Source organism: Acanthopagrus latus, chromosome 13, assembly GCF_904848185.1.
Source record: "Acanthopagrus latus isolate v.2019 chromosome 13, fAcaLat1.1, whole genome shotgun sequence".
In the NCBI taxonomy this organism is placed as follows: Eukaryota; Metazoa; Chordata; class Actinopteri; order Spariformes; family Sparidae; genus Acanthopagrus; species Acanthopagrus latus.
The window spans coordinates 10,847,379-10,859,623 of NC_051051.1; the positions used below are offsets into that span (position 1 = coordinate 10,847,379).

The 12,245-nt window shown below is 41.7% G+C and overlaps 1 protein-coding gene across 5 annotated transcripts in view; it reads right to left on the reverse strand.

Moving 5' to 3' along the window:
- The window catches only part of grik1a (glutamate receptor, ionotropic, kainate 1a), a 42,878-nt gene that overhangs the window by 17,256 nt on the left and 13,377 nt on the right, over positions 1 to 12,245 (reverse strand). For 4 of the 5 annotated variants that reach the window (XM_037120496.1, XM_037120492.1, XM_037120494.1 and 1 more), the window contains exons 7-12: positions 11,779 to 11,922; positions 9,154 to 9,261; positions 3,615 to 3,728; positions 3,105 to 3,308; positions 1,881 to 2,104; positions 1,062 to 1,180 (exon numbers count right to left, since the gene is read on the reverse strand). In XM_037120496.1, the coding sequence (XP_036976391.1) occupies positions 1,062 to 1,180; positions 1,881 to 2,104; positions 3,105 to 3,308; positions 3,615 to 3,728; positions 9,154 to 9,261; positions 11,779 to 11,922 (913 nt within the window). The remainder of the gene's footprint in view (positions 1 to 1,061; positions 1,181 to 1,880; positions 2,105 to 3,104; positions 3,309 to 3,614; positions 3,729 to 9,153; positions 9,262 to 11,778; positions 11,923 to 12,245) is intronic. The other variant, XM_037120495.1, reaches the window with a different exon arrangement.

Below are 12,245 nucleotides of genomic sequence, written 5' to 3' on the forward strand. Positions count from 1 at the left end.
GTCTCGTCATCTTTGCACATAGCGGCATTTCTGAAGAACATTTGACGAATGCAGCTTGCCGTCGGAGAAATCACAACATTTCATCCGCGGTAGGTTTGTTTGCCCTCCAATCGGGCTTGTGTGACTTATCCTGCCCAAACCTCCAGCCTTAAAGGGAGCTCAACTACAGAATTCTGATAATACGGAATGGTTGCAATTCTTGAGAAAGGGCATTTCGCAAGAAAAAGGAGGCGGACATTGATGTACTGAATTAAACAGCTTAGAGTTGAGTTAACGGTGTCAGTGAAGTCTTTACTGCAGTACAGAAAGTTCACAACTGCTCTTCAGAAGAGAGCCAGGTGGCCTTTTAAGCCTTTGTTATGAATAACCCTTTAAACCTGCAATAACCGAGTTGTGTTTCCGACCACCTGACAAATTAAATTCCTCTCGGCTCTGATCCGATCTTTACTGTAATGTCATTTGTCTGATATGTGGTGCTGGGCATGCGCTTGGTTTTATCAGAGCTTTTTAGCTAAAAACAGCTGTCTGCAACCAAATAACAACACTGATGACAGCGATCTAAGTTGTGGTCTGGAAAATAAAAAACAATTTTCCCAGTTTTGGCACAAGGAGCAACTGAGCCCTCATGAGAAAAAAAAATATAATGACTTGGTTACGCTCAAGTGACAAAGCCCTCTATTAGCTTTAATAATTAAGTGCAAAGGAGGAAGTCAGGTGAGCAGCAAAGTCAGGACTTCAAACCTCATCTTTTAACACAGGGGACCACTGTTCATTTCCCATTTAAAACTGTCACTTTACATTTATTTCTTCAAGCATAACCATCATTGTTGTATCCCCCTAAAAAACTTGTTCCCCTAACCTTGACAGAGTGATTCATTTTATCCCAAACCGTGAGCCCTAAACCAGGTCGTGCTGATTTTAGGTCTAAACCTAACCTAAACGCTTCCAGCATTTTGTCATTTAAATTTGGACGAACCTCCTTCACATACAAAGACTTACTTGAGCCGCTGTTTTCCATAAAAAAGTATCAATTATAATCCCTTTAACTGTGAGCTAAATACCTTGCCGCATAAGAGCTCCAACTCCAAACCAGAAACTGTTGAGTAAAGTGAAATTGTTCTGTATCAGAGTCGAGGACGGGTTGCACGGATGTGGGTTATACCACTCGTATGGAGTAAACCTGTGAGACAATAAAAAGAGAGACAAAAAGAGATGAAGGGAAATCATAATGTCAGAAGGAAAGATGCTAAATCTGAAGAATCACTGTACTGTAGCCCAACTTGAGGCACGAGGGCACACTGGCCATGCACTTCACTGCTGCACATCACAATTCATTTGCATTATGATTTTCACAATAAACATACAGCTCAGTTATGGGCTGCTAGGCGCATCCTGCTGGCAGCGGTTTCACACAGTACCTAAGAGGGAGGTGAGGAGAGAGCCCGCAATCACCCCAGACTACTTCACAAACACAATGGAAGCCAATCTGGCAGCTGACAGGAAGCGCTGATTATTTTAGAATAGCTGTGCAAAATAAGAAATTTCGCTGAAGTAGGGTAAGGCAAATTGTTCGAGACAATCAATGATTCTTTTCACGTGGATTTTGATACATCGGGCTTGACTCTCTGTTTTGTTTTTCTTGGTGCTGGCACCATATCACAGCTTTTCCCGTCCTTGGTGAAATAACTCTGGGCTGCATGTATGAAATCTCTACGTAAATAAAGTTGAGCTGAGTTTGTTCTTTCGGACTATTAACAAAAGAGCTTCTAGCAAAGCTGATTGTGGACTTTATATCCAACAGCGTACCCTCAGTGATCTTTATATTTGTCCATCGCACCATTCACCATCTTATTATAACAAGGATCAATCCAGCCTCTCACCTGGCAATCACAAAGAGCACACAGCTAACTCCTGTGCAGGCCAGCAGCACGTACATCCAGATGTCCGGAGACAGGGGATTAAGGAAGGAGAACACGCCCGGATTGGTGCCGTTGGGTTTGCGGTACAGGATGCTGATTCCTAAGGTCATGAAGGGCTTGGAGAAGTCGATGACCTTCTCTCTCACATAGGTGATGGTCAAAGGAGCCACGGCGAGGTCCGCAACCTTAAAAAGCCGGAAGACGAAGTGAGACACTGAAGGTCATAGAATAAGAGTGCAACAGCCTACTTTACACCAATCAGCATAAAGAATTCAGTGCTTTTTATATGTACAATTCAAAACTATGGTCAACCTGGTTTTTGACAGCCCTGTTTTTATAATCATAGGGGGCATATAGTCCAAATATGCTAAGACCATTGATTATAATCTACCTCCTATTGATATTATCAAAGAAACATGATTTCACTGGTCTGTAAGCACATTACCATTTTAAATCAATGGAATGCTAATTTGTCAAAAGAATTGAGTCTTTTTTTTAAGCACATTTACAACCCTGTACTGTAGGTGACTCTTTTAAAAGGAGCTGATTAACGAGGACCGGGTGTTTTATTTAACAGCAGTTGTTGAACACTCATTCAGTTTTCATTTTACATGAAAACACAAATGTTTATTATGAGTTTATAAAAACTATAGCTAGAGATTAAATGAATAGTTCCCAACATTTCTTAAAAATAAGTAAGGAGTGGAGTTGGTGCCCCTCGTCATGTTTCAGATGTCTATGTGTTGTTTCACCAGAGAAGTTTCACCAAAGAGAGCTATTTCTCTATCCAATATCTCACAAGACACCTTGGAAAACAAATCCAACACATTTAAACAATATGAAGTGAGTAGTGTTACTTTTTATACTCTGATACCAATTCAATAGGGCCTTATGGGCATGGAAAATAGAAATGTACATTTGCAAAGTAACAAAAACAAACACAACAACAAAAGTAACAAAATAAATGTAAAAAAAAAAAAAAAGTAAAAATACTGAGTAGAGTATTTTTACATTGTGGTACATTTACTTAACTAACAGATCCGGTTACCTTTATCTGCCAGTCTAAACATGTTATGCCCAAATGTTGCTCCTCATCAGCTGAACATACCTCCCAGCGACTGTAACTAATATACCTGTGAATAGGAGCCTGTGTACTGTAGTGTGACTGCTACAGCTTGAACTCACGTGGTCAATCAGCTCTCGGACCATCCCGTTCCACTCCCCCTTGTCATTCTGGGCTCCGTATTTCCCGTCGGCCACCAATCTGACTTCGTATGTAAAACCCAAGATGTTTGAGAGCTCTTTCAATAGGTCCAGGCAGTAACCCTCGAAACGGTCGTTACCAGCCAGCTCCTTGTCGGACTTCCTATACATCACGTACGGATTTTCCTGTATAGCAAAAGAGATCTGCTGAATTTCACCAACTTTTTTGACTAACATTCGACAGATAAACAGCAACTACGTCTAAACAGCAAACCTAGTTGTCTTTGAATTATCATATTAGAATATTATCTGTGTTTGGCCTCTGTGCATATCACTTTCAGGTTTGTCTCTCCTAAACACCACTCCCTCCTGTCCTTTCCCTCTCTCATACCATTTTGTTTTCCTTTGTCCTCCTATCTGTGCTCTACACATCCTACATTTACCCACCCCGCCACCCCCCAACAGTGTCCTCTGTTTAACCTTCCTCCTCACCAGTATCGTGGTGACAATTAGAGTCCTGTTAGCCAGAGAGTCTGTCACATTGTTATTCTTGTCTCGGTTGGTCTCCGTCAGGTTCATCCCTTTGTACGAGTTCCACACGGCAATCTGGAAAGGCAAACATTGCTTGAGATTGACTGAACCACATTTCCTGCTTTGATCAGTGTCACATTTGACTGGTGATATTGATTATTTGAAGACATTCATTTCTATTGAAGCTTTGAATAAAGCTGAAGTGGTGTCATTATTAATCACTGACACTCATCGCTGTTCAAGGAAGGAAGCTAACTGAATATTCTTACTATATCTGACACCAAATACACAGACTGCGATTTAGTCTCCAGGTCTCACCAGGAAACTTTAAAAAACTGCTCTGATACGCTGCATATTAATCACACTTTCTGATTCGTCGAACAGAAAAATGAAAAAGTATCAGGTTAGAAGACCTGACACTCTTGGCTCACTTTCAAACTTCTGCTCCATTCACTATTCTGCACGACACCATTTCCCTTTGCTCAGCTTTGCTCAGCTTTGCTCTGATGATTCTGGGCAAAGCGCCGAAAACTTCATTTTATGTAGAATGAATATGAAAACGAAGAGGAGGTTTGTTCCATTGGAGCTGCCGATGTGCCGTGTGCCAGGTAGAAGTTCACAGCTATTCAGGAGCAAGCCAGCACCTTTCCTGTTGTGTTAGACTTATCCGACTGTCGGGTAGGAGACATACTGCGCAGGCCAAACAACAAAACTGGTTTTTATGACAAATGTGAAGGCTAACACTTTCTTTATGGTGAATCACAGCTTTGGGTTGGCTCGGACATCTGTTGAATCTGAAATACTGGAAGTCTTACAGACAGCAGGAAGGAGCCCGAGTTTGAATGCTGTTTACATAAACGTTTAAAAATAAGAAAGTTCAATAACTGTTGTAAATAACTGTTTGTGCACAGGGTGTCGACAGGTATTAGATATTTATCTTTTTAATCCTTTTTAAAACCATTTTAAGATAACTTTTAACCAAATTTAAGAGAGATTTTTGCACAAAACATCAGGTTTTCTTTCTTCCTATTCAGCACTGCAGGTAAGCAGTATATATGTGGTCCCATGCAGGTTCATTGACCTTTTGCCAACAGGTGAGTGTATGTATGAAGTAAGAAAAGGCACATGTGACTGTGTCAGAGAGAGTTTCATTTAGATACTAATTGTGGGTATTTCAGTCATAAATTCAGGATTATTTCAAGTCCATGACGTCATTAAAATAGGGTTTTAAAAAGGCAAAAGGTTGACAAGAAATGTGTTTAATAGCTACTTAAAACATGGGTGAAACATGCATTGCCTTTTTTGTAAGGTTTTTCTTTAATGCACAATGTGAAATGACTCCTGTTTATTTGAGAGCATTATGAGAAACGCTGTGACGCCTCGTTCTGATGTCATAGGTCGGTAGCATTATGGGTCAGAACCAACATGGCCGCAAAGGAGGAAAATATGGATCCAAAATAACACTACACATAGTCCAGGAGATGCTCATGGTAATTGTCGTTGATTTATTTAAAATTCATATATAAATTATACAGCATGATGTTTTTAATGAACCTCACATGGACATTGGTGATACATGTTCAACGACTGTATCTATTTCAGCAAATTTCTGTGGTGCTGATGTGTCACCACATAGACACCAGCTTGAGAGACTTTAGCAGTGTGTATGTAATGTATATTTTTGAAACTTTTACACCCTAGCCATTATTGCATTGGACCAGTATGGCTGCATTAGGTTTAAAGATTTGCAAAAATTGAAATGTAGACTTTCAAACTGAAGAGCTTGACTCATACTGACAAATATCAATCAAAAGAAGGATGCATTAAATGAGATTTAAGACTACGAAATTACCTTTGAGGCTTTATATTGATTATTGACGTGAATTTAAGACATGCTTAGACTTTCTAAGGACCTGCAGATACCCTGGGTGCATAATAATAGCTGAACATATTTGAACTGGAGTTCATTTTCAAGCAAAACTATGAGAGTTGTTAGGATTTGTTGACTTGGTTTTTTTGACTGTTGGTCAAACAAAACAAGAGATTTGATGATATTACATCAGGCTTTAGGAAATCATTGTTTGACAATTTTTAGATCCAATAATCAATTATAAGGGACAATAAATAATTGAATAAGAAGGGGAAGAATTTGGATATCACACCAGCGGGGACAGTATGAATGAAGAGGAGGAGGGCAAGACAGGGTAACGGGGATAGTCGACCACATGGCGTTTGCCCTCCGTACCGTCGCAATAACTGTGAATGAGAGTGTTCGGACCAGGCGTGATAATCCAGACAGTTACCAGATTAGAACAGGCGTCTGGCAGTGTTTGAAATCCCCTCACTCGTTAAGGGCTGACTAAAGGTCAAGGGGCTCACGACAGTGATGCTATAAAGCTAAGTGCATTAAACGATCAGCGTCAACGTAAACAAGAAATAAAGAGAGGTGATGGAGAGAAGCTTTCCTCCTTTTTTCCTGTTCATAAGAAGAAATGGATTGGGGGTTTTTCAGTCGGAAACAAAGGCCTGTTCATTCACTCACTGCGTAAGAGGATGAGTAGCACTGAACGCATCAGTACTTCTTATTAGACTGAGCTCTACAGGCAGTACCGTCATATTTTTTCACGATTTCTTCTTCAGAAAGAGGGCTATGCAGGATTACCTATCGGTAGAGATAACGTGCTTTTCACTCCTCATTACGTTTCTATCTTATTCTGTTCTCCCAGTCTGACAGACAGAAAATGTGCTCACTTATAACCTTGCTAAAAGCACTCTATATCTCTACTGTGGCACTCTGCACTCTCTGCAGGACTCCATAAATCTGTCTTATCTCTGGACACTGCAGATGAGCAACAAAGTGAATGCAGTTGGCTTTAATTAATTGCATTGTCCTCAATCTCAAAGATAAATGGACAGAGCAAGAACAATATTTTTGAAAGTGCGGGGGGAATTAAGGTTTGTGCAGTTCGACATAACCCAGCTTAAGTTGTTATAAAACAGTGTTATTTCGGGAAATGAATCATCATCCTCTGTGAAATATCAACTGCATTATTAGTCAATTTGAAGTTTAAGTGCTCAAGTAATCTGACCCAGCCAGTGGAATCAATGCTAAAATATAGCCTGGGACGTCTGCACAGCATCATCATCTTTTAAAACCCCAAGTCATGGATTTACTGGGTATAGCCTTGCAAATTTATCGTGCGCACCAGAGAAGCTTCCAACAACAAAGTGTGCTATAAAAACTGACAGGGATTCTCTCTCATGCGCTGGGAGTAAAATGTTATCTGTGAATCCTAAAGCTCCTCTCCGTCCAGAACCAAATCAGACCGGAGAACCGTTAACGACAGAGCAGGACACGGTACACAAGGCCAGGAGAGCTGAGAGGGGTAAGAAAATAAATAAATAAAAAGAATCCAGAAATTCAACAACTTTAAGAGAAAATTCCCCAGGAGACTTTCACTTTGTTTAGCCCCATCATCCTCTTCAGAGTGTATTTAACACTCCAGTGCCCGAGAACTAACGCGACTGCAACCGGCTGATAATTCATTTTTCACGACCGTAAAGTCGAGCGTTTTATGTGAACTTCTTACCATGTTGTGGTTATTTCCTCTGGGGGAGGGAGAGGCTTCTGAGGGCTGAAAGTGCTGAATGGAATTAAAATTACAGTATAAATCACTGCCTCTGCGCCTTGACAGCTGCTGCCTGCCTACACACCTGTCTGTCCGACATCTGAGACAGACAGAGAGGAAGAACTTTGCCAGAGTCTGACGGTAAGGTACGCGTTTAAGGGGATGAATTCATTCAACATTCGTTCTTTCACTCTTCAAATTGGCTTCACGGTGACAAGCAGAGGTACTGAGTAAAGAATATTCTGTTTGCGCTTAAGTTTTTACAGTGTATTTTGTGAGACTAAATCAAGACCCATAAATTATAAGAACACAGGTGGTATACGTTTGCTGTCATAGTGTAGCTTAGAGGCAGAGTCTCTAACATCAAAATGTGGCGCAGCTTATCTTTAGTTTGACACAGAAAGAATGATTTGATAAAGACAAGATTCATTTAACACACATCTTCAGAAATTGCACTGAAGCGAGCATAGTGATATAAAAATGTCAAGTCACGATTAACCTCTCAAACATTACTGCAATTCACAGTGTAACCGTGATAATCATCAAAATTATTCTTGAAAATATAAAATAAAAACTAAAATTGCACTAAAACATACTGGAATCATTTTACCTTTCTTAGGTAACACATATCTGTATTGCATCACATCTTCTTTGGGGGGGGGGATCCAAGACTCTTAAATAAGTAGTCATAAATCATGAGGTCTTCCTGCACAACTGAAGGATAAATAAAATGGTGGTAACCTCACCTCCCTGTCATTCTTTAGTTTGGAATCTGTAGTATTTGCACACATCTGAGTTTTTGTGGGGGATACAATATGCCAGCCATACCTTCAGCCATGGTGACAGGCTTCAGCAATTCAAAATAAGTCGGGGAACCAATACAGGACTAAATGTCAGCAAGCTAGACACCTTCACCATAATCATCATAGCGTGAGTCTTAAAATCCTATATTATATCCTTCCTATGATGCACAGCGCAATCAAAAGGCCAGCAAAGAAAATCTGCTCCTCTTGTAGCAAGTCTTGACTTAAGCTGTCGTCTCCTCTGCTAACTGGATCCCTCCTGGCTGCAATTAAATACTTCTGGCCTGTATGATTTCCATGAAAGTACGGAGACAGTATAATAGAGCAGCACATTATAAGTAGCGAACTGACAAGTCTCTGCAAAAATGAAGGGTCGGTCGGATAAATTTACAGCCATAGCCAGCTGCGGAAACCGAATGGCATTACATTTGGTGAGAGTGCAGGACGTACTGTTACGTCTGCTTTAACAAAGGAATATATATAAAAAACAAAAACTTTTCCATCCCTGCTGACAAAAGTTTTGACAAGTGTCAGACATGGCAGCACTGACTGGACCCCAAACACAGGGAAAACTGAAATGTCAAATACATGGCGTTGCTGTACACAAAACCAGTGGAGAGAAACAAGGTTGACAAGGCAGGGAGCAGGAAGGTGCGTGGCATACTGAGTGAGAAGGGGGGGGGGGGCTTAACAACAAGGGGCTCGGGCCAAACATGGCACTTGCACAAACCTTGATCCACCTTTTCGTGAGGCGGCTTCCGGCCTCCACAGCACCCTTTTGAAAATGTGAAGAGTGCGAGATGAAGCACAGTGAGGAGAAAAATGATCAGTCGTTGAAGCATTATTGATATTCATGACCGGACATATGTAAACCAAAAAAAAAATCAAAATGTGGGGATGGATTACAGGACACAGAATCTCTACAATAGCTCACTCTCTTTCACACATACACACACGCACACACACACACACACACACACACACACAAAAGCCTTAATGGAATGAATCAGCCAGCATGGAAGCAGCATGAGAGTGGTGTAATTGGCTGTTCCCGGCCTCTGCGCTCACCCTGGCAGTGCCGTCCTCTTTGAGGCTGATGATGTCCAAATCAAAGTCTCTCCTCAGGCCGTCCGTCTTATTAAGAACAATGTGCCCTGTCAGGCCGTCCCACTGTGCCTGTGGAGAACAGATGCAGAGGGAGAGAGAGAGAGAGAGAGAGAGAGAGAGAGAGAGAAGTGGGAGATAGTCTCAAAGGCCGACTGAATTCCGTGCAGGAGCTTCAGCTGTGGGGCGCAGTCAGGACCCCGGAGGAGAAGTGAAGGGGAACCAGAGGCAGCCGGAAGAAGCGCGTGTTGACAGACAGCTGGAGGACTCGCTGGGGCACTTCAGGTGAAAACTGAACGATGGCTGTTCAGCGGTACCATCGCAATTGCTACCACCCGCGTTCCTCCATTAACAGCAGAGATATTCAATTATTTAAGGATTTATCATTATGTATTTATGTATGTTAACACGCATGCACTTAGTACACAGCAGGTACTAGCTTTTTCCCTGTGGTAGTTTTCACATCTGTACACCACAGCATTCACAGGCCATCCAACCAGTATACTTTACAGGCTGTGGTATTTTCCTGACACATGGCTACAGCCCTAAATGTCTTCTGTAATTATGCCTGGCTGCCTGCGGACCAAGCTGCGACCTCCATGGCTGAATTTGAAGCCAACGCAGAAGTGCAGTTTCGTCTATTGGAGCCCAATATCAAAATCCCCAACTTTACAACCCGAAATAAACAATTTTACAGCCTGGTGCAATAAACAGTTTTGGTCTCTATTGTAAATTTCGGCATTCACAGCCAACTGTACCAAATGATACCAATTTAACTTCGTTCTGAGTAAAAGCAAGCTTTTAGCACTTTAGTTGTCAGCAGCCAGGCTTCATGTGCCACCTCAGCTTCACTCAAGTTTCACTTACTTTCCCATTTTTGGATTCGCCGAAAGTTTTGGATTTGGTCCAGTGGATCGCCTCAACGTAATCCTTCGGGGCAAAATAACGTGTTTTTTGAGTTGGTTATTCTTGTTGCATAACAACGTTAAAGAAACAGGTCCTCAGAAGCCTCGCTCTTACGTATATCTCATTAGATGTGAGTTGTTGAGTTGGAGAGTGGAGTGGAGATTGGAGTTTTGACCTTGAGGAACTGCGAATAAGATTGTATTTCTGAAGTCATGGCTGACATATAACCGATTTTGACAGCAACTCTAACGAAAGTGACATAATTCACCAATTTCCTCTTTTTGATGTGGATCAAAAAACATATTTTCTCCTCCTTTGCTGAGAGAAAGCGACAGAGGTACACATTAACATATATTCAAACATGATTCGTGCCATGTTACATATCAGGCCACCGCTACCTTATTCATGCTGAGTATTAGGTGGAATTTATGTATCAGTGAAAGCCAGACATCCCCTTGGAACAAGAAAGTCTTAAACAAGTGGAGCTGAACAAGTGGAATTTGTTATCAAGGCTAAAATGAGGCTATTACACAGTCACAGGCATAGCACAAAGAAAATTAAGTTTAGTTCTCATGTAAAAAAAATAAAAAATAAAAAAAATCGAAAAATAGATTTTTTTTTATCCGTCTCTCTCAATTCCGGACAGCCAGAAGGAAGTTCTCCATGACAGGAAATTAATGAGTCTTCCTGCATCATTTTTCTTAGCGAAGAAATATTTGTTGCTGTCAAACCATTTTGAAGTGGTATCTATAAAAAGGAACTTTAAAATGTTCACATTTTCCTGGTGCAAACCTTTGAAATCCATGATGTTACTCTCTTTTCTGTGTTTTCTGTCATGAAATGATGCGCATTCAATAACAAAAATGTGTCCACAGACATTTAAAACACAATATAAACCTGAATACTGTGTATCACAATAGCTCAGGGAGAGAAAGAGAACGCGCAGGTTGTAGTGCCCAGGATTTAATTTCAGCCATTGAAACGAAAGCTGCGTCCTCATTTTCTGTGTCTCTTTGTCAGAAAATGTTTTTTAATCGAGTGCCGTATGAGAGACATATCCCTGGTTTCTTGCAGTCAAAAAGGTTCTTATCTAGTGATGAATAGCACAGGAGGACAGATGCTTCAAAGGATGGGCAGTGGCAAACAAAATGAAAAAAAAAAAAAGCTGAAGAGGAGAGAGATGCCGAGATGCAAAGAAAGAGGGAGAGGAGAGGAAAATATGAGTAAGGGGAATGAATGATAATGTCCCCCCGCCCCCCTCCATGGCGGGCAACGGTCCTCTGCTGGATTTAAGACTTAAGAGATCAAAACACTTGCGCATCAAAGGCCTCATTTTCTGTCTGTAGGCATCCACGTCTGACAGCCGGGCCGGGCCACATGCTTGCAACTTATAAGCACATAAATACTGTGCGTTTTCATGTTGCGTACTCTCAGAAGCGTGGCCTGTCAGAGGGGACCAATTAGGCAACGTAACGCATAAAATGACCTGACATCCAGTTTTGGTGAATCTGCAAGAGACACACACTTACACGAAGGATCCTGCGCTCACGGAGGCCTGTTCGGAACATGCCGAAATCATCAAAAATGCATGGCAGGTCAAGCTTTAAAAAAAGCAACAGGAGCCTCTCAAGTCATGCTGGTGATGTAACAGAGGCTTCGGCTCTCTGCAAATCTGACACTGACCTCTTTGAAGAGGTTCATGAAGCGCGGGCCGAAGCGCCAGGGCTTGTGGCGGTGACACTGCAGGGAGCTGACGGTCATCTGAGTGGCCCGCTGGGACGCGACGGCCACCATGAACACCGCGTCGTACATCAAGGCCGCGTCCGTCTGCAGAGGAGCCAGCGGAGGAAGAAGATGTTGATCAGGATCTCACGCCACACTCAAAACAACCCACGTTCAAGAACACAACTACACAACACAGTAAGATATTCAGACGAAAAGGCAATGCAATAAAACTGCAACGGTTATTCAAGGAAGACCGTGCCATTCGAAAGGCAAACAGGATGTGGTATAAATATAATGATGGAACGAATGTAACTCAGGATTACGGCTTTAACAGTCAAATCACACTGGAGGACGCATCTTAAATAGGTTTACAAGCCAGCAGATGTTTTGCCGTTTACAATTGTGTACAAATGTGCAGGCAGCAT